Here is a 23,323-nt window from a genome sequence, read left to right as displayed (position 1 = left end):
TTGTGACTAGTAAACCCAATATTTGCACTTGATTGCAGAGATGATGAAACTTTAAGGATATGGGGAGAGTGGAGGATTATATATATATCTACCAGAGCATTTGATCTAATAGTCTGTGTAAGCAGCAAGAGAGCAAAGACATGTTTTATGTTGTACTTACTGACTAAATGGATTAATTTGTTTCTTACTGCACTTTTGTAATCTAATTTCCCTCCTTCATTAAGATAATTACTCAGACAGTCTGGAACAACAGAGCCTGAAACAGGACCAACTACTGTAATTCAATTAGAAAGACTCACTCTGCTGAAGCTGCACAGCAGAGAGAGACACACAGACAGACAGATAGACAGATATATAGATAGAACCCTTCATGTGGGACATTAAAGTATACAGCCGGTGAAGTACTCTATTTCATTATAGTTGGATTATTACCCTGTACTTTCCACTCAAGCAAGAAATTGCCCCCGATACCTGAAGATCAAAACTGAAAGGATGGGACCGGCTTGTGACTAGTTTTACTTCTGTTGCTTGCACTGAATTCAAATCCATTGCTAGTGGGGATTTTCTCCACCAGGTGGTGTTGCAGGGCTATCATAAACATTCACAGGGACCACCTGAGACACAGCCAGGAGCACAGGCCTAAAGCCTGAACATAAAGCAACGTCTTCACAGTTATTTAAACACAAACATAGCCCTACTTATATTTCCTATTCTGTCCAAAGCCTCCAGATGTATTCATCGCCATAGAAAACATGAGATATGTTCTGCGATTAGATGGTACAGGAGCAGATAAGCTCTCAAGCCACTACCGTAGCTAATTCCACTGTTTGATTCCTATCTGGAACTGAAGGTCAAGTGTGGTATTAGAGTACGGCCACAGACTAGTATGCCATTAAATGAAAACCTTCTGACTCAATTTTCGCTTTAACAACTGCAATAAATCAGAGGAGCGCCACCGCTGAGCAGAGCGTGCCTCTAACCCAGGGCTTGCCAGTTGTTCCCAGCCTGGCCAGTTAGTTCAGTATTGATTCTCTGTCTCTCTGTGATACCACTATAACCATCTGACCTATGAATGCTGAGCTCACAGCATTGGCCTGAAATCCAGTGCACGCAGTGCCCTCGGAGGGGAGAGGGAACACCATGAGAGGAAAGACTCAGCTCACCCTCCAGGCTTTGGACTGTAGTGCTTTCGCTATAAACTTCGAGCCTGTTTGTCTATACCAGCTTCAGCATCTACGCCTTTCACCCCATGTCCCCTCACAAACTCCAACCCCACTCACACAGGGGCCGGTAGGGACACAGCTATTTTCTGGACATGTGAAGGTCACAGAAACTAAAATGTGACATTAAATGCTCGCTTACTTTACCTGCTGTCATCTACCATGTTAAAACATTTGAAAGTCACTAACTATTTGTGAAGGTAACATTTCAGTTTTATAGTATCAAAAAGAAAGATGGTCTGTGGACTAAATATATTATAAAACTGTTTTTTTAGAGATATTGGAAATGTGTTATTTCTAGTTAATAGACCTTAAGAACTGGCTACATTTTGATGTAAGATATGAAAGTCTGATGAGTCACGGAGGCTGGCTGACATAATTTCATCACAAAGGTTGGTCAAACGTGAATGCGGTTAGTTGACACACTGTTTCTTGGGTTGTTTTGTAACAGTAACGGTTGTCAATGCAGCTTTATTTTGGTAAATGAAAACTTCTTTAAAGGACTGAAAACAATGTTGTATTGTTAGTTAATTATCATTATTTATCAACCCCATTATGAGGCTGGCTGGCAGAAATGCACACCATAACTTTGATCACAAGTCACCTAATTTTAGAAAACATTTGTGTACATTAAGTAAAGGACAATGCCTGACGAGATGTCCATTATCATCAGGTATTAATGGCCAACGGGTAGGCATGAATCGTCCAACGTGAAGCAGAGTTTGTTCAGCTCCTAGAACCCTTTGGCGCTGCTATGACCCAAAAAGCTAACGTTATGCTAGCATGATTCAAAGTCAATAACACTGTGTATGGTTGACAAACAGTAAATATAACTGACTATATGTTTAACAAGACAAGCTAGCTATCCAGCCATGTCATTGTCTCCAAATCAATATCAAGACTTCAAACAAACTACAGGCGTATGTGTTACGTTACTGTCAGCTGCAGCCTTGAGCAGCGAGCTGAAGAGCTAACCCAATGTGAGATGACTGCTTATATGTTTACAAGTATCGGTAAGTTTAGTCAGAGTAGTTCTTGCAGCTTGTGTCTTAAAGTCATCATCATGTGTTGTTCAGAGGCTGAAGCTCCGAAGGATGACAAACAGTGTTGTAAATAAATTGTAAACGGGGACTTTGACTATGTCCCTGTTGATAGGTTTCCTCATATCAGATACAGGCCGACACTATTATGTAGCCAGCCCATTAATTTAGAACAGTGAACAGACAGTTTCAGTGGAAATACTTAATAGGTGTCCATTATCAGGTTGTAATGGACACTCTGCAGCCAATCAAATCAAGTTATAATCCAGACCATGGTATAAAACATATCTATTTATAGCTGAGACTTAAACCATTCATATGCCGCTGGTCCGAATATTATAACATAAGTTACGCCAGAGAAATACAGCAGTGAGTGAAAGTGTACCAACCTCGCCCTCCCCTACACAAGCTTTTAAAAGCTCACGGTGATGCGATAAATCTCTCTGTCCTCTGGCACCTTTTTGAGATTTAAAACTTTCAGATATTGTTCTAAAATAGCAGGATGATAAAATGAAGATTATTGCTGAAAAAACAAACATTGAAGGGTCATCAGAGCAGTGATGGATTACAAAGCAGGCCAAAAAGCTTGGTGCTTGTAGCCTCTGACCATAGTGGAATTAGACCAAGATAAACTGAAGGCATGTAGTGAGGCACAGAGTTAATATTACAAATCTGAGTAAATAAATGATAGTACTTGTGACAGGGTGCTCAAGAGCAGCAGTTCGCATCCCGGGGATTGGGACCTCTTAAAGGGTCCCAACAAGTATGTTTAGAATTCACCAGATACATTAGTTGTGTCTTTTTCTGATTCTGCTTTTCTTTGTGAGATGTTGGACACTTTGACCTCTTTAGACCTCTAAAAATCTTTTAAATAAACAATCCAAGAAGATAAATCACTCTTTGGTTAAACTGCTCAACTTGATGTTCACACACTTAAGACCTAATCTGTGCTGAAAGGTCACACATGGGCATTTCTTTACTTTAACAGGTCACAATCAGCTGTTTATAAGCACACAAGCCTAAAGTCCAGAAAATATGCTCCCAAAACTTCAGAAGAAGCCTCGCAATTTCATTACAGACTGTACTGCGGGTGTACTTCTCAAACATAATGGAAGGATAATAAAAAATAATTTTTCCATTCCACTGGCATACAGCAGCATATCTCTGCTTGCTCTGTCAGGCCCTTCTGCTTATGTGATATGATGATTATCCAGCTCAAGCTCGAGGTGTGTGTGGATCGGCTCCCACCTGTGCAGAGGTAATTACAGTTTCGCTCCTCTCCCACAGTTATTGGGAACACGACCATAACTCTGAAAGTGAGACACTACTTAACCACACACAGACCTGCCGAATATAGCGCAACACACCTGCAGACTCACACTCATGTATTCCCCCTGCACACACGTACAGAAACACCATTCTTACAAGCACATATGCGCTTAAAGTTGGCCTCATTTTGAGGGATTTATTGCATTCTAATAAGCATCAATGTGATTTAATACAGCAAGTTATATTCATTTTTACAGAACAATTTAAGACTCCTGGAATCTGTAAAACAGTAGTGAAAATGATTCAGTGTAGAAAAATATATTAAGTACCATAATCAGCATATCCCCACCAGCAAACAAAGACACTCTTTAGCTTTATCATTTTCCGAGGGACACGCTTAATCTTTGAATTGCAAGAATCTTAAACATGTTCCATAATTTACCCATGCGAGAGTTCAGAGGTAGACCACAGAAAGTGAATAAACACCAGTCCAAATAATTCAAAGGAAAAACCTGGAAGACTTGCTCGAGAGCAACAGTTTGTGCTTGTACATGAAAATCAGCTGTTTAGAGAAGTAAAAGGACTATACATGTACTACGGTTAACAGACAGAACTTGACACGATTGATAAATAAATCTCAAAATACATAATTTCAAAATCCATTACACATAAAGATAATTTTTCACTTATTCACCAGTCAAGATAACATTTTCTGAAGGCTTATCATCGACACTTCTTATGACATTTATTGCATTGCCACATTCTCATACATAGCTACAGGCCAACAAATTATTGAGAACTTAAAATTCTTATTTCATGAGTGGCAAACATGTTTCTACAGTCCATGTTTCTGACGAGTCAAAGCCCCTCAGGTGATGTTATTCACTCATCACAGTACAATGTGCGTCATGCTGCATTTCCCGTGAAGGGTGTGTTCATAAGGGTGTGTTTGTGAATCCAGCCTGACAGCCTAACAATGAAAATGGAAAGGCACACTCCCACTTTAACAAGAGCAGAAAAAAAGTCCAATTATTCAAATGAACTGATTTAAGGGAATGAATTCTGCTCTGAATTTAAAAGATAATGGCCAATTGTGAGGGAGTGTGAGCAATGTGAGCCAACAAGCTTTTTGTTGGAGGAAATTTGGCCCCAGTTTCAAACAGATATTTAAATGCTCTTCAGCACTTCCTCCCTGACCAGTGTCGAGCTGGTGTGTCCAGTATGCAAAGCAGAAATTTGACACCAGCATCACTCCATAACTAATCGGCTTTCAGAATCTATTCTAACCAATCTAATGGTCACTTTATGAACACACCAACTATTTACACACTCAGACAGACACAAAGAAAATGCAGTGTCATCCAAGCTAATTACATAAGTCCATTAACATTTTTAATCCTTGGATTTTCTTTTAAAAATATTTTTTGCATTACAAGATTGTTTCTCCTGTGACAACATTATAGTTTGATTCCTTTGTGCTGGTTCAGTGTATCCCAGAAAAATATCTACCTCAAACAGGGAATTTGACTGTGTCCTGGTTTGTTGCTGTTTTGTTTCCGTTGCTGTTGTTCATCGTCTCCCAGCCTCCGAGTCTCCCTCGAAGGCCCTGTTGTCATAGCGATGTTGTTGTCTCTCTGGGTCAGGGCTCACTGGGTCAGTCAGCGGCACTTCATACATGGGTTCTCCTCCTGTCACTGTGATCACAGTGACATCTGGTGGCGACTCAGCAGGATGGCTTTCTTTTACTTCCTCCTCGACCCCCAGGGCCTTCAGGATGTCGCACTTACACATGGGGCAGGTCCTCCTCTCCAGCAGCCAGGGCTCGATGCAGGCTTTGTGGAAGATGTGATCACATGTAAGCACCGTCACCACCTCCCCCGCCCTGTAGTTTTCGATACACACGGCACACATATGGGAGTCAGAGGTGGTTTCCTCATCCCCTGTCTTGAGTGTGCGCACCTGCAGACGCCCGATCGCCTTTTTAGCCTCAGATTTCAGCTTCCTCTCGGTGCGCCTGTGCATGCTCAGGCTGTAAATCCGGTTTGCGGAGATAAACACAAAGTAGGCGATGGAGGCTGCTGTCACAATGAAGAAGGCGATGGACAGGAAGTAAAGCCAGTATGTGTCTATCCAGGGTCCATGAGGGCTGCCTACATCAATAAGCATCTGCACTTCTGTCCCATTCATCACCAACTTGACAACCTCCATGCCCTGAGAGTTGCCAATCATGATAGCCACAATGCCAGCTGCATCCGAGTGTGCCATGTGAGTGGTGCTGTTGCCACTGCCATCCACATTATACACCACCACACCAGCTGCTCCTTGACGTTTGGCAGCATTGATCTTCTCACTGAAGGTGCAGTTGCCCCTTTTAACCAGCGCTATCCAAGGCGGTGAGCTGGAATTGCGGCTGTAGATAGGACCTGGGCCACAGCCTTTGGGGTCTCCCTTGGGAAGCGTTACAATGCCTGAGGCTTTCTCCAGGGGAGAGTTACGGCCATACACCCCACACTCACAGTATTTGTCCTCACTCTTATTGTGGCTGTTAACATAGCTTATTTCCACCACGGCAGTCCAAAAAACCAAGGCAGCTGAATAGTGAACAAGCCCCGACAAACACAGCAGAAGCAGCAGACAGTGTTGTGTCTTCTTACCCATGGTAACGCTCTTCTTAAAACAACAGGAAGCCCTCTGTTAGCTTCTTTAGCGTCTTTAAAACTCCTTTGTTCGTCCTAGTTCCTGGTTTGTTCGAGCAACAGTGGTCTGAACACAGCTACGGTTTCACCCAAGCTGCTGTCTGCCGTAATCTGATACGAGCCTTTGGTAACACAACACGAGCTATGCGTCAGCCACTCACCTCTCGTTATCTTCCTGAACCTTGAACACTGAGCACTCCTCACAGAGGGCAGGGTGCTGGTATTCAACAAGCTGAAGTACACCAAACACACAGACCTGTGCAGTTTCGAGAGCCAAGGAACAACATGTGAGAGGGCAAGATGCGATAAGCAAATGATAAGGATAATTCCACGGACGTAGGTCAATAACACAGAGCAATCCTGTGAAACTAATAAAAGCTGCTGAATTTCCCTTGTGTAATGATGAGCAAAGCAACTCGACCAGTTTTTCTAGCTAGGCTTGTTTCCTTCCCCTATTTCTGTGCCTGAGATCACTGTTGTGAAAAGCAAACTGATGAGTATTACTCCTCTGCCTTGTGGTTGTTTACTCTGAAAGACAAGCACTCTGCTTCTGGTACACATTTAAACAAACATACACATTATAAATGCAACCTTTAAGTTGCTTTAAATGTGGTAACATCATATTATAGAGGCTTTCACTGTTTGGATACCTGGAGGCACTTAAAGAGCTTTATTCCACACAGCTCCACGTAGCAGTGACAACTGAGATGGAACAGGGCATTGTTGAGTTTCCATTGTATCCTCTTTCACACAAGTGAAAGCACACACACACACACTGAGAGAGGCCTCCAATGACAAATGAGATGGAGATGTTTCTTGCCAAGCTACTGTTTTACCTTACTTCTCCAACACACACTGCAGTACAGAAGCCTCTCTAGAATGTGCCATTAAATAATTTATCTCTATGGGACAAAAATCTGTAAATAAAAAGGCGCCTGGTATTTATTCTTAGTGTGGCTGCAGCTCACAGCTCTTGATAACAGGAACAATGGTGCTGCTTTGACCCTTGAATTCCTGAAACTCAAATAATTACCTAGACACAGCAGGAAGTAAAGCCCAGTGTGAACCCCATTAATACCATATTAACTACAGCAGGGAAATGTTTTGTCTTTCTGCATTTAAAAAAGTGTTTTACTATAATGGTGTGAATTCAAGGAATCACAGTTTCAAGATATCTTTTCAAAGACATCCTCTAAAACTTTCTGGTCCAATACTGACATCTACTGGTTACATAAGGGTGTGGTCAAAGACAAAACAAACTGCTGCAATCACTCAGAAGTGCAGGCCTGAACACTGGCAACAGTAATAAAGTAATTACCAGTAATAAATGAAATCGCCGCTGCACCATATGCAAAAAAATAAATAAATAAAAAGACTGTGATTATTTTGGCAGGTATTGCCATTGATATGCGATGATTGATAATGATATGGGTCGCAATTTTACTGGAAATGGTAATTTTCGCATATCATTTCACTAAAAAATATGTATTAAAATGATGATAATGTGATTTTTGTGCTGGGGTCTGAACGAAAAAAGCATCCTCCCTTACATCTGAATATGATTCGTAGGCCGAGGCATCTCTGTAGAGCCACAACACTTCATTTATAATATGCAATGACACATTTTATCTTTATCAAAACGCTCCTGACTTTGGCTATTTCAACTGGCCATACTGCGGTTTTGATAATACCTCCATTAATTGTGCAGCTTTATCTGATATAAGTGAATGTCATGGATGCAGATGATTTTATCCAAAAAAATATTATGTCATTTCAGTTTTATACTATATTGTTAGCCAGCCTGGTGATAATGTCAACATATTAAAATACCATGAAGAAAAAAATTGAAAATTAAAATGCCATTAAAGATAAATAAAGTCACATCCTCTGCAGATCCGAAAAGTTTACTACTAAATGAAAAAATAAGACAAATAAGAGACAAAAATAAAAATTTTAAAAGCAGCTCAAAAGTTATGTCCTTCACTTAGTAATAAAAAGCAGCATTATGAAGTAAAAGAGAGAAGAAGGATGATGTACAGGATTATTTAACAATGTCACTCCATATTCATGTTTGAATTTATAGGATGTGTTTCGTAATGTTTTATCTATTTATTTACATACTCAACACTTTGGATCTCCATAACATCCTGCACGATGACACAGAGCAGCAGCTACTCCCTTAATGTCAGAAAGTAGTAAAACTACAAGGTGACTTACACAAGCCACAGAACCAATCTCATTATACCACACAGGGGCGCCATTTACTCACTCTTGTCTACTATTTGACAACAAACAGCACCTTTTAATTTAATGTCATCCATCACAGCAAGAGAGAGCGTGTGCAGTCTAATTCAGCTGATGTGCTGAGCCTACTAATGCAATCAAAATGCCAAGTACACTTTTTATCAATTCATTATTTGGTAAACTTCAAGAAATAATCCTTTGCATTCATTTCACTTGTTACTTCATACAGCACGTGCAATCTTCACAATTTAGTGCAGGGTCATTAACAAAAATGAAGCAAAGCAGCTTACCTCGTGTTCTGAAAGGTCTGTCTGTGGTGAAGACAAGCTGTCCATCTATTGATGTCTCCTGAGTGTTCCCTGGTCCCTGGATCTGGGGGCAACTTGGGGCATGTCCAAACAAGCCCAAGACCCCTTCACTCTGCGAACACACACACACACACACACACACACACACACACACACAGACCTATGTGTTACATAAGTCTACTTGTTAGGTTTCTAATAAGAGTTGTAATATAGGCTGAGTAGATTATAGCCTATAGTATCCATACATTGTAACTGTAAAGTTACAGTCTTAAGTCTTAAGTTATTGTAGATGATGTCATATCAATACAAACTAAGCAAGGCTGAAAAGAGAATATTATCCTCAGGTAAAATTACAGTTATTGAAAAGAAACGGTTAAAGAAATGTACTCAAGTTAAAAGTATATCAGTTCAAATGTAGGCTGCTCTGAGTTTCTGTTTTGTATTTATAGAAAGGGAAAGGGGGGTGAAGGGAGGATAAAGAAGATATTGTATATGATGATAACGTTATGATATGATAGACCTATTAAAGAACATATTTGGGCTACTGCATTAAGATGCCATATTACACAACAGAGCCCTTATGTCCAAACAAACAATATATGTGCATCCTGCACAACAGCTTTCCCAAGTGTAGACTTACCAGAATTAACCAGAAAAGAACAAAACTCAGGCAGTTAAATAAAAATGACTGATGATAAATGACTAGTGGACACTGCAGCAGGTGCGAAAGCAGAATAAAACATTACCAAGACCAACTTTTTTACTCACCAGCCACTATGGCTTGTGGTTCTCCACTCAGCATTTGCACTAGCCCCTATTTTGTTGTTGGGAAATTAAGCTGTATTTGATTAAAGATGACTATGGTGTGCCATAATTTACTTAAAGAACAATATTTATCCTTTTAAATAAAAATGACTTCAGGAAACACCCAAATCAAGACGCGTAGACTTTAGAACGGTCATCAAATATTCAGCTCTGATAAGGTTCAGTTTAAAGCTCCTTTTGTATGAAAACATGCAACCTAAATGGTTAAATACAACCTACTTTTTTTTAAATTTGAAGAAATAAACTTCTCTGAAAGACATGTAGAGCCTCAGCAGCAATAACAGCCTATCACAGATATATCGGGATCTGCTTATATGTTGTCTGATATGCACCAATACGAAACATTTAGTTTTGTAACAGAATATAATGGAGAAACAGATCTTTGGAGTAATTTATAATTATCAAATTCTCAACAATGTTTAGTGTTGCAATGCACTGACGTCATTAAACAATAAAATTCATTGTTAGACTGTAAATTATAATACCTTCAATACATACTTTCATCGCAAGTGTTTGCACAGTTGCATGTATACAGATATATATATCAGCCAATATATCAATATTAGATTTTTTTAATCCCCAATACCTGTACTGGCATTGGCCTCAAAAATTCCAGTATTGGTTGGGCTCTGATATCATACAGGACGTATATATAGGCTATATGCAAGTGCTGGGTACTGAGGTAACATTTTACCCACTAGCAACTATTGTGATTACAAAAATAAAACAATAAATACAAAATAAAACATTCAAACACACTGAACAAACACTTTCCCAAAAGTCAACAGGTCACAACAGGCGAACACTGAAAAGCATCTGTTATGATATGAAACTGAAAATAGAAAATATATATGATAACAAAAAAAGCAATTGGCATTAATCTTGGCTATATGCCAATATTAATACCACCTGCTTCAGTTATCTTTTTATCCTGTTGTGCTTTTGTGTCTAAAGGCTGGTTGATTCTGGATTGTTATTCTTCGTCCTGTGTGTCATCTGTGTGATGCCATTAAATGTGTGTTAGCATGTTGCATGTGTTTACATTGACATACCCTACAATGATGGAGCAGCGTTGACATACTGTCCTCGTCCTCTCTTACAATTGCTGTTGTAGCTGACAGAGAACCCGCAGGTGGGTCTTCCAGCTCCAGTGTTTCATTTGCGTTGCCATGGTGTTACTAATTCGTGCTAAAGACAGACAGACATCAGTGTCTGGGCGGTACTCGGCTTGTAACCTTTGGTTCCGCATTACAATCATTAATCTAACATTACATACTAGCGACTTCGTGCAGACACACACAAAATGGCTGGTAACGTAAAAGTGACTGTGTTATGGGCCACTGCTGAATTCTACCCGCATGTGTCGGGTGGGCGTTTAACGTTACTACTGACAACATGGACGTGTAGGCTACGGCTATGTATAATATAAACTCAGTGGTGGCTACAGCCACAAACACTCCTAGCAAAGCGTTGTGTGTTGTTGTGGCTAACTCACCTGTCAAAAGATCATTCTGAGAGCTTTGGGCACTGCGACGTCCTCCTCGAGCTGCTCCATGATTATCATTAGCTTGTTGCTAACATAACGGTCGTTTAGTCTCTCTAAGGTTAGCTCCACAACAACAGATGGGCCTCCCACACCTTAGTGAGTGTAAAAGTTCCTCAGTAAATAATTACTGACTAAACTAAGAGCAAAAAATGTCATAGTCATGGTTTGGGTTTAAATTCATAGATTTTTGTAAGTTTCGGGGGGGGGGGGGGGGGGGGGGGGGGGGGGGAAGCTACCTCTGGCATTCCTCAGCTCCTCTTGATTGCGACGTCGCAGGTGTGTTTGATTGGAGTCACGTGACATGGTGGCCGGGAGGTGCTTAAAAATCACTGCTTAATAGTAGCAAACTTCATATAAACGGCCAGGCCTGACTAGTGTGGTGTTATGTAGAAATATGATGACGAGGCGACGGACTGTATTCTGTCAACTTTAGTTACACAACTCGTAACACTGGACTACTACACTGTGTATGTACTAAACCTGGAGCATACACACTACAACAAGGGTCCGGTCCCGCGCTCATCACTTCCTGTGTTGACGTCACTTAGGTATCTTTACGCCTTAGACTGCATTAAATAGTACCGTTACATTACAACCAGTTACAACATGCAGTCTTTTTACAATATTTTTATCTTAATTACTCAAAAATAAAAATAAAAGGTCAAGTTTTTAATGAAAATAATATATATATATATATATATATATATATATATATATATATATATATATATATATATATATATATATATATATATATTCTTCCTGACACAGCTGTAGCCACTTACTTCAAGCACATGAAAATAGATTATTATAATGTTATTATTATTATTATAAATTAAATATTATTTATTATTAATTTGTCTCTATATATCTAGTTATTTATAGTTTCTCTCTCTCTCTCTCTCTCTCTCTGTAGCATATACATACATACATACATACATACATACATACATATATATATTCTTCCTGATACAATCAGGCATCAAAGCAATAAGTTATTTCTAACCTGCAGTGCTTCAGGCCTTACCTTATTTATAAATATGTACAGGGTGTAAATTTATACTTCCTCAATAATAATGATAATAACAAAAAAAAGAAAAAGAAAGAGAAGAAGAATTAGAATAAGAATAATGACTTTATTAAGGACACAGAGAAAGGTCCATAGCATACCACACACACAAAATAAATAAATGAATAGTCATAACAATAATAATAATAATAATAATTTAAAAAAAATAATAATAATGGCTTTAAGGACACAGAGAACGCACACACACAAAATAAATACATTAATTATGAATATTATTATTAATAATAATAATGATCAAAAAATAATAATTGCTTTATTAAGGACACAGAGAACGGTCCATAGCATACCACACACACAAAATAAATACATTAATTATTAATATTATTATTAATAATAATAATAATAATAATAATACACATTTTAAGGTGTGTGTGTGTGTGTGTTAAGGTTGGTTTGTAATGACTTACACCCCTGATGCGCCTCAGGCTGCAGCATGTTCAAGTCGACTGGAATGACTCGCAACTCGTGATCCCCCACTCTTGGTAGCGCCAGACCTTAAAAGATGCTTTCTCCCCCAATAATCTCTCTCTCAGCACAGCAGCTTGTAGTCGTAGTGTAGTGTTAGATGCAGCGCTTACAGGCAGCTTTACTCCACTTTCAATCTTTTACAAGCTCGTTAGAGTAAAGAAACATATGACTCCTTGGAATAATTGCTAATTTAACTTTTTTATTTTTGACTCAAGTGACCATGAGTAAGGTTGCAGCTCTGCAGAAAAAGAGAAAAGATTTTATACCATACTTTCTAGGGTTTGTAATATTTTTGTATTGCACCGTCCATCTTGTGTCATTTACAGCAAAAACAGCTCAGGAAACCCACTCTGCCAGGGTGCGTCGGGCTCTGGGTAAGAAACTTTAATATCTTTGTAGGTTTGTGTGTGATTGTGCTTAATTTAAATCACTCATAAGATTCCTGGATGTGTTTGTTTTATTATTCTAATCTGCTAAGTGTGTCATTTTAAATATCACGGCTCTTTCTGGTGTTTTACAAAGTATGAGTAGGCTAATCAATTGTGGTTCAGTAGCTGTGACGGTGTTTGCGCTACTAATCCTCATGTCTGATTGGCATGAAACACCGTGTAACTGCCATTAAGAGTTCACACAGTCATGATGCAGTAGGCTGCTGCAGCAACAGGTTGGCTGTTGGAGGTGACAGATTTTGTCTCTGGGTGTGTGTGTGTGTGTGTGTGTGTGTGTGTCCTGCTGTTGCAGAGAATGAGACAGAGTGCATCTCACCACAGTCCTCCGAGTTTCCTGACGGCTTCTTCACGGTGCAGGAGAGGAAGGATGGAGGCCTCGTCATTTATTTCATGCTCATTTTCTACATGCTTCTGGCTGTCGCGATAGTCTGCGATGATTACTTTCTGCCATCATTAGAAGTAATCAGTGAACGTGAGTGACGTGAAAAGTCTTGTATGAGTGCAGTGTGTTGTTAGGGAGGCATTGCATCTTCACATGAGCTGTCATACTGTAGCCTAATATACTGTAATTATGGGAACAATGAGGATTTATAAGATTACTACTGTAAGCAAACTCAAAGGATTAGGCTGTAAGCTACAGATAGGTCCTAAGAACACCCAAGAATGGGCTTTGTGTCTCTTTGCAGTCATTTTGAGTTTCTCTGTAGTTGTTTACATCTGTTTGTCACCATTTTGTGCCCTTTGTAGTTGTTTTGACCCTTTATGTAGTTCTTGTAAGTCTTTCTGTGTCTCTTTGCAGCTATTTTGCATCTCTTTGTCATCATTTTGTGTCTTTTTCTGATCACTCTGAGCCTCTTCCAGGTCCATACATGTCTCTTCAAGTGACATTTTGCAGATGAAGGCTGGAGAGGGGCCTGACACGTTGGGCCCCTAGGCCTGTGCCCTGCAGTCCTGTTCAGTAATCCATCCATATCTATATACAGTGTGATTTACATTGGACACAACACAGTAATCCCTACCCTGAAAAAAATTCAAAACACAGTCCCAGATTTTATCAAACACACCTCTTCTCTCGTCATTATAAAATATAGGCTAAGTCTCCCCAGATGTAATGTGTTTGCCATTTCTCTCAGTGTCTATGAGGGCACTGAGTCCATTTCCACGCTCACATGATTAACTTTTTATGCAATCACCATTCAAACAAAACAGCATTTCTTTCATACCTATTGGCAAAAGATAAAGAGCTTGTTGCTCCAAGGCTATGAGCAGATCAGATTCCAGACACTTCACTAAAAGCTTCTGAGAAACGTTATTGTTTAATGTGTAGCTGGATTTTAATGAATGGAAATAACTTTTATCAGGGTGTGGCTGTGGTGTCTTCACTCAGATGAGGATGTCTGAACCTCCATACATTATACTAACATTAAACTTAACTAATGATTACTTTTATCATTGATTAATCTGTCTATTATTTTCCAACAAATTAGTTAATTGTTTGGCCTCTAACAAGTTTCACAAAATAGCCCAACAGTATTTCTGAGATCCCAAGGTTATGTCTTCAAATGTCTTGTTTTGTCTGACCAACAGTCCAAAACCCAAATATATTCAGTTTAAAATGATATAAAACTCAGAAAAGCATCAAATCCTCACATTTTAAAAGTTGCTATAAGCAAATATTTAGCATTTATTCTTGACTGAATGATAAAATGATGAATCTATCATCAATTTTTTTTTATTTTCTGTCAATGGACTAATCGATTGATTGAATAATGAAGATTTTCTGGTACGGGATATAAATCCTCCACACCAGACACACCCACTACAACAAAAAAAAACATACAACAAATCAGTATCACAATGTACATGTTTGACATACCAATAATTACACAAATAGTCACAAATCAGCTTCATAATTATACAAAATATCCTTTGTTGACCAGAATTTATCCACTCTATTTTTAAACGAGTTAACATCAATCAATCAATCAACATTTATTTCTATAGCCCTTTACAAAACCCAAAGGTACCCAAAGTGCTTAACAACAGTGTCAGATAACATTGAAAAAAAACCAACATGTATGATATAATGCAATACCATACTGTTGATACTGTCCTACAAAAAAAATATTACATGTGAAGCTTCAGTTGTCATTGCCTGGTCATTTTTGAGGTTGTAGTTTGTGCTCTTGTTGAATTGAATTGCATATATTCAGGTGTTTCTATTATTTCATCCTCAATGTTTGTGTATTCCTGGTGTTTCATGTGTCTCTCTCAGGTCTGGGTCTGTCTCAGGATGTAGCAGGAGCCACATTCATGGCAGCTGGGAGCTCTGCACCTGAACTGGTCACAGCTTTTCTGGGTAATCATGCATCGGTATAACAATAATTACAACCCCACACAGTTGATTGTGACACCAGCATTATCATCATCACTGTCACCGTGCCCCTTCCCAACCTGATGAGCTGTGACTCCACCACCATATGGGACCAGAGAGGGACTGTGGCCTTTGATTAGGACATGTTTCCTCGCTGTAGTTTACTTGCTCTCCAGACATTTTCTCCTGTTTTTCATCAGTGATCCCACATTGTCCCTGTCATTACAGCTAATATGTGCTCTTTGTGTGTGTTAGGTGTGTTTGTGACAAAGGGAGACATCGGGGTCAGCACCATCGTGGGATCAGCAGTCTACAACCTGCTAGGAATCTGCGCTGCGTGTGGACTCTTGGCCTCAATGGTACACTGTGACACAATCACACACTCGCAGTATTCAGACAAAGATTACCCAACTACTAACAACCTGTACATAAGAGCGACACCTTTACTAGATCAGGTGGATGAATCTTAGTGTACATTGTGTTTTACAAGCTGTAAAACATTTATTCTTGTTGTCTTTATCAGGCCGGGCGCCTCACCTGTTGGCCACTGTTCAGGGACTGCCTGGCATATGGCATTAGTGTATCTGCTGTTATTGCCATCATCTCTGATAACAAAGTGTACTGGTGAGTGTGCATCTGGTTACATGATCCTCAGACCTTACATGAATGGTGGCTGTAAAACACAAAACCACATAAAAACTGCTTATTGCATCTTGTGACAATGAGAAAAACAAATTAAAACAGATAACAAAACAAGTACACTAGTGTCACTGACATTTATTACACTGACAGAAGAATGCAAAAAATGTCCCTTAAATTGGACAACAACCATCATAAAAAACAGCAATTGAAGCACCATCAGTTTTTATGAAGGATTTCCACATGTCCTGGAATTACTGAAAGATAAACTTTATATAGACTCACACAGAAGTAATCCCTCTCAGTCATCACTTATGATCCACTGTAAGTGTGCAGCGGTGTATTTATCTGCAGAGACTTTGCCCTCTGTCTGTTTTTTCTTATTTGCTTCTTATTTTCTGTGATCTTCATGTTTATGGGTGTGTACGCCCACAGCACTCGGTGAGGTCAGAGCTTTGTAAAAAGGTAGCAACCAGGTGCCAAACCATAAGCAGGATTTATCCAAGAGACACTGCAGCAAAAAAAAAGCTTTGTTATGATCAAGATATGGAGTTCTGTAAAAGATGTACTACATTGTTTGTGGTGAAAAAAACACCCGTACTGTATTAAAAAGTAACCAAAAACAATTAAGTAAAGTACTGATTTTTTTTTTTTTTTTGGAACATGTAAAATGCAGGCGTAAGCATACAGACGGAGAGAAAGTAATATTCACAAATACAAAAAAAAGCATAATAAAAAGCAATTGTCAGTTTACAGTTAGTTTAATTTTCACATTCCACAAGGAGTGGAAGGAAGTGTAAACACATTCAATCCCGCCCCTTCTCCATAGGTCACCGAGTGAAATGAAACAGACAACTTCCTTCTATAGATAAACCTATACCTAAGACTTTCCTAAATATACAATTGTTATTACATTTTAACTTTGCCACACAAAAATAACCCATGTAACTATATAATATTAATTACCAAATATCTCTCTTTCAAAATATAAACCTGAAAATCTTGTCCTACTATTTTTTTATTTAAATAATTAAACATATGAATTTTACAAAGTTAAAAAATACATGTGTACACCCACATACCCATGAATAAATAAATACTTATTTACATATTAATACATTGTTAATTAGTATTGTTACTTAACACGTATATTAAAAGTAAGTATAAAAGTAAGTAAAAGTAGTCTTGTAAAACAATTATCAAGTAGTGGAAACATTATTTGAAGTTATTTATAGCATCAATGAATTACGTTCAAACAGGCTCTTAGCAGGTAATAACAAACGTGAAGTGCACATTAATTGTCATTAAAGTATCCAGGAGCAGACAAATGATGAAATATGTGCTGTCGATGTGGAAGTCTGTAAGGTCTAAGTGTCCACAGTTCTGGGCTGGTGAAGTAGGTAGAGCATAACATGACTGCTGTTGCTTGTCATTTGAAAGGCAAACAGGGTCTAGATGTTGGGCCAGAGATGTGCATGTGCCTCTTCTGAAGGAGATGAGGGCATTTTATTCTGAGCAAACAAACCTCCATTCCATCTGCTGTATTATGATTGGCTTGTAAGTTATCTTATCTGTCACGTTGGACAATCGCTGTCATGTTTGTTAGTTAAAAATTATTTACAGCTAAATTTATTGGTAAAAGTAGCGAGAAGTGTGTAGCCCAATGTCATGGTGAAGACGTGCAATTATTTAATCGCAAAAGAACTTGAGTAAGAGTAAACGGTATTCTGCAAAACAGCTACACTAAAAAGGGCCAGTTTTTTTTTTTTTTTTAAAGTACCTGTAGCAGAGTAAATGTAACACTTCACTAGCAACAACTGCAGGAACAAGAGATACAGTTTAGATTTTAAAACTTGAAAATGCATCCTTAATCCATAAAGTTTTGTCATTTCAAAAACATTTGAAAAATCCCCTGTTTAGACACGAAACACTTTTTGAGGTCATTTATACCAGTGGTTCCCAACCAGGGGTCCCTCAGGGAGCTCCAGTGGGTCCCCAGAGAAATGGAAAATAGTTTATTTTAACTAGTTAAATCACTGGAGAAGTGAGTCCAATGTGAGTAAAAGTCATAGAAGTGATTATTCTGATCTTAGGGTCCACTTCTATGGAACAACTATGGAAATTCTCGTGTCTTTTCTAAGGCGAAATCTTAACAATGAGGGTCCATGACCTAATGTGCATCAGTTTAGGGGTCCTTAAAACAGAAAAGGTGAAGTGTCACTGATTTATACACTGTTTCCTATAGTAAAGCTTCTAAAACCAGGATGCATTTCTTTAGATATTGTCATAGCTATCAACCACACTCCACTGCTCTCTTCAGCAAATGGAACTTGCTCAGATGTTGTCACATGGCCAAGCTCCTGTATTTCAGTCATGTGATGACATCTGAGCAAGTTCTACTCTCTGATGTGGTTATATTACTTCATTTACCATTCACATCCATCCCCAAGGTCAAGAGTGAATGTAAATGCTCAGTGTTTGTTTTGTTTACAGGTACGATGCTGCCTGTCTGCTGCTGGTCTACGGCGTCTACATCGTGGTTCTGTGCTTTGACCTTCGCATCAGTGAGTTTGTCCTGAGGAAGCTGAGCCCCTGCTGCACCTGTCTGGGTAAAGGACCTGGTGAGAAGACTGAGATACAGCCTCTGATGGGCTGGAGCGATGAAACCAGTCTGCGAGTCCACAGTCGCTCCAGAACAGACAGCGGGATCTTCCAGGACGACTCTGGATACTCTCACCTGTCTCTCAGTCTGCATGGGCTCAATGAGATTCCTGAAGGTGAACACACACTTCATAGTGCAGTTTGTCAGTAATTTCAACATGCATCCACCTCCACTTGCTTGTTTGACCTTGTCTGTTTGCGTCCCTGCAGAGTATAAAAGTGTGTTTGCAGTGCCGGAGAGCGACCTAAAGCGGATCCTCTGGGTTTTATCTCTGCCCATCATCACTCTGCTTTTCCTGACCATCCCTGACTGCAGGAGAAGGTTCTGGAAGCACTGGTTCATGATTACCTTCTTCATGTCCGCTGTCTGGATCTCAGGTTTCACATACATACTGGTGTGGATGGTCACTGTTGTCGGTAAGACCACTGTTTTTAACTTCTGTACATTTCCAAAGTGTTTTCAGTTTAGCTGCAGGTGTAAACCAGCCTGTCACACGCCGTGTTATGGGGCCTTTGTGGATCACAAGTGTTTGAAACTTGTGAGAAAAATGTCTGATTTGCAGAGTAGAATCACATGTTGGTCTGCTGGCTAATTCCTGAGATGCCATTGTCCTGGAAAGTTAAGAGGGGGGTTATTGTAGCTCCAGTGGGCCATGTGCATAACCAGGATTACAGCCTGCTTCACCCTTTAGGAAACACAGTCATGTGAGCCCTGGGTGTATATACAGACGTACCCACAGGCACGGGTCCAAGAACATAACACTGACCTAGGATCAGGCTGAAAGGGAAGCTTCCTCATGTGATGGTGATAGATCTACTGAGGTATAATGAGATTATTATCCCGTCAGATAGGCTCACGTGGGAGGAGAGTTTAGTCTTATGAAAGAGCAGGCACGGGACTCGGGCAGGTACAACTTAAACATATAGTATGTCAATGAGAATGATGGAAACATTCAGAATATGTGATTAATATTTTGGACTTCTGTTTTTAGTTCACTTTCAGCAATAGGTGGGGAAACATTAGGTCTAACCTTCTAAGTGCAAAATTTGGAGTAGTCAGGAACGATAAAGGGAAGGCATCACTGCTTGCTCGCTGTCTTATATTGTTTAATAGAAAGGGAAGGAGCTCTCCTACCTATATTGAGGTGATGGATGTGGTGACGCTACTACAGAGTTTGGAATAACTTGGGCACTTGGTATGTGGATAAGAGGAGAAATACAACAGAACCTGGTCATCATTTATTAACATGTCGAAACTGGTCTTTGACATAAATTATTTTGGTATTCTTATGTCTGTTGACAGACACACTAGCTGAGAAAAGGAAACACATTTAACGCTAATAGCAATTATGATTATGCCCTAAGAGCTACGTATGTCTGTCACTTATTTCCTTATAATTGGTTGTGAAAGACTCTCTGCAAGTGTACTTGTACTATCATGTTTGACTTATTGTGTGGAGGTCTGGGGCAACATTTACCTTCCTTCAGAAGAGAGCAGTCACGACAGCACACAATGTAGGGTACAGGGAACACACTGTTTTTAAAGTCACATGCATTGAAATTTTTAGATCTGGTCAAATTTAAAACTGCAATTATCATGTTTAAAGCGAGAAATAATTCACTTCCGGGCAACATTCATAAAACGTTTCGTGATAGGGAAGGAGGTTATAATTTAAGATGAGAATTTAATTTGTTCGTACAACTAACAAAGCACAAACATAAATCAGTTTTAAGAATTACACAAAAAACATATTTTTGGCAGATATATAGATGAGCAAAGGCTGTGTTAGGGAAGTGTATATTTATTCTGTAACACTGGATGGTACTTGGGACTGTAAATAAACTGGGTTTATTACTTCTTTATTTAATTGGGTGGTAAATAGACTGGGGACAGTTGTATATTGGTTGTAAATAAATTTAGGAATTTGTGAAATAAAATATGAGGTAAAAGAGGAAATGTAAGAAACAGGTAGGGACATATGAGTTTTACTTCTACCTGCTCCTTTTCAGACACTGTTATCTTTGTCTTTTTTTTTTTTTTTTTTAATTAATTTTGGTTTGAAATAAAGTCAGTCATTCATTAATCTTAAGTCTTAGTATTAATATCATAAGAGTTATTATTTATTTAGGATTATTTGTGTTGTTTTCAATATCTTTGTGTTTATAGATTTATTATTATTATTACTTTAGTGGTTAACATCTATTTATTGATTTTAACATCATTACTATTGGATATACGTCCTCACAATTTTACTATTAATTTAACTGACAGCCCTGATGACGACTGGCATGGCAGGGGATTACACCCATGTCATATCTACTTAAACCAATGGTTCCCAACTGGTCCAGCCACAGGGTCCAGTTTTCTCCCTGGTCATTAGTTCAAGGTTAACAGAGTCTAATATATTGAGCATCATACTTGCATTTGGCCATGTTGTTGAGCTAGTTTGCTGTCTCTGTCAAGTAGCTGTCTGTTAGTCACTCACTTTACAGCAGGAAATGCACTTCAAAATGAAAGCTCTGTGCAGTAAATTCACTGTACTTAAACGTTAAGTGTGTTTTTTACAGACTTGACTTTTTCATGAGTCACTTGCGGTCTATTCAGAAAGGAACTGCGACCCACCAGTTGGGAACCACTGACTTAAACATTTAGATTTCTTTATTCTTGTATCTGAAACTTATAAAGTTGTTAATATTTGGGTACCAGTGTACCAGTGGGCGAACTGAATAAATTTTCTGAATAACTTTTCCCATCATAGTCTCCAATCAGAGTCTTAGCTGCCACTGAGGACACAGGGTCATGTCCTATGTAATATTTATGGAATTTTTTGGGGCTGTATAGTCCCCTGAAAAGGAGTTTGCATTCAAGGGTTGCACACATATTACACCTGTTGAGTTTCCTCTGGCTCATTGTAATATTTTTAGATTAAATAGGTTTTTTTTTTGTGAAAAAATGCATATTTACGAAAAGGATTTGATATTAAATTGAACAGTTAAACAATAAAACAAAATGCTGTATTGTTTTAAATGTTCAACTCATTGTGGTTAGTGGCTTATTGAATTTTTCTAGGGTGGGCGGGGTTCTGCTGGAGGAATTTGGTCTTATGACCTCAGTACTTCTAAACTCCTGCGACAACCCTGCCTCCAGTGATTATTTATTAACCCTTTACCCACAGTTAGGATCAGCTGATCAGCCTACATGTCACATGATGTTGCTTGAGGAGGGAGACTGATTTGGGGGTTTGTTATATCTACACAGGTGAGACCCTCGGCATCCCTGACACAGTTATGGGACTCACTCTGCTTGCTGCTGGAACCAGTATACCTGACACCGTGGCCAGTGTGATGGTGGCCAGAGAAGGTAAACATTAGAAATTCACAACAGTCCTGGATATAGTTTGAGGCCAGCATTAATAATTATTAAAGACATGAGTAATTTGCTTCCTGTATATGTTCCTTCCTCACAAACAACACCAGGGACTCATTTCCTTAATAATACCCAAATGTTTACACTTGGGCACTGAGCTCTTGCTGAAATACACAAGTGGTTAATTACTGATTGCTTATTCACTTTGCTGACTCACTCTCCCATCAGCCATTTTACAAATGACAAAATGTGAAAAAATAAGCAATAAATAAACATGCTTTTTGTTTATCAGGGAAAGCTGACATGGCCATGTCCAACATTGTGGGCTCTAATGTTTTCGACATGCTGTGCCTGGGCCTGCCTTGGTTCATCAAGACTGCCTTTGTGGACACCAACAACCCCGTAGAGGTCAACAGCAGCGGATTGGTCTTCATTTCCGCCACACTCCTCCTTTCCATAGTCTTCCTTTTCATCGCTGTGCACATAAACGGATGGAGGCTAGACTGGAAGTTGGGACTAGTTTCTCTTTTCTGCTACATTCTCTTCGCCACTCTGTCCATCCTGTATGAGCTGGGGATTATAGGGAATAATCCTATAAGGCTGTGCAGTGACTGAGGTCTGACCCCTCCAGGACTGAAGCCATATTTTCAAACTGACACTCAAAACAACAGTCCAAAAACACAATGTAAATCTGCAAATGTCACAACAAGGAAGCAAGGTCCCACTCATACTTTTAAGGATATCGCACAATGGAAGACGTGCTGGTCACATCTCATGACGAGGATGATCGCCATTACTAATACAGTGTATTTCACTAAAGGTGGAAGTGGGCCAAAGATCATTCTCCTGTGTGTGCCTTTCAGATCCAGACCAGACTCATTATACAACAAAGACCCGTTATCAAGTTCTGAGGTGTCTTCTGTCTTACTCAAGGCCCATAAACGGAAACTGTGCCATTACAGGAGTGACTGCAGAGGTCAACTAAATCCACAACTGACAATTCAGAGTCAAGTAATAAAGGTGTCGACTTAACTCATTTGGCCTTGTCCTCCTTTGTAAGTGGGTGAGTTAAGACAAAAAAGAGGCCCCTTCTACGTAACCCTGATAAGCTTTTATGAGCAAGTATC

At 39.2% G+C, this 23,323-nt stretch overlaps 2 protein-coding genes across 2 annotated transcripts; one reads left to right on the top strand and one right to left on the bottom strand.

The window, feature by feature from the left end:
- Positions 1–3,694: 3,694 nt before the first annotated feature.
- On the bottom strand, positions 3,695–6,605 carry LOC117251696 (RING finger protein 148-like). Its single transcript, XM_033618237.2, has one exon. It carries the CDS (start codon positions 6,185–6,187, stop codon positions 5,099–5,101), a length of 1,089 nt encoding a protein of 362 aa, XP_033474128.1. The 5' UTR covers positions 6,188–6,605; the 3' UTR covers positions 3,695–5,098.
- Positions 6,606–12,772: 6,167 nt separating this feature from the next.
- Positions 12,773–23,228, top strand: slc24a5 (solute carrier family 24 member 5). Its single transcript, XM_033616626.2, has 9 exons — positions 12,773–13,080; positions 13,448–13,627; positions 15,431–15,514; positions 15,785–15,888; positions 16,053–16,153; positions 18,662–18,945; positions 19,040–19,246; positions 22,089–22,190; positions 22,489–23,228. The coding sequence occupies exons 1-9, from the start codon at positions 12,927–12,929 to the stop codon at positions 22,809–22,811; spliced, it is 1,539 nt and encodes a 512-aa protein (XP_033472517.2). The 5' UTR covers positions 12,773–12,926; the 3' UTR covers positions 22,812–23,228.
- The last annotated feature ends 95 nt before the right edge of the window (positions 23,229–23,323 follow it).

This window comes from Epinephelus lanceolatus, chromosome 2 (genome assembly GCF_041903045.1).
Source record: "Epinephelus lanceolatus isolate andai-2023 chromosome 2, ASM4190304v1, whole genome shotgun sequence".
Classification (NCBI taxonomy): domain Eukaryota; kingdom Metazoa; phylum Chordata; class Actinopteri; order Perciformes; family Serranidae; genus Epinephelus; species Epinephelus lanceolatus.
Note: the sequence above shows the minus strand (reverse complement) of the source record. Positions and strands in the feature narration are given on the sequence as shown.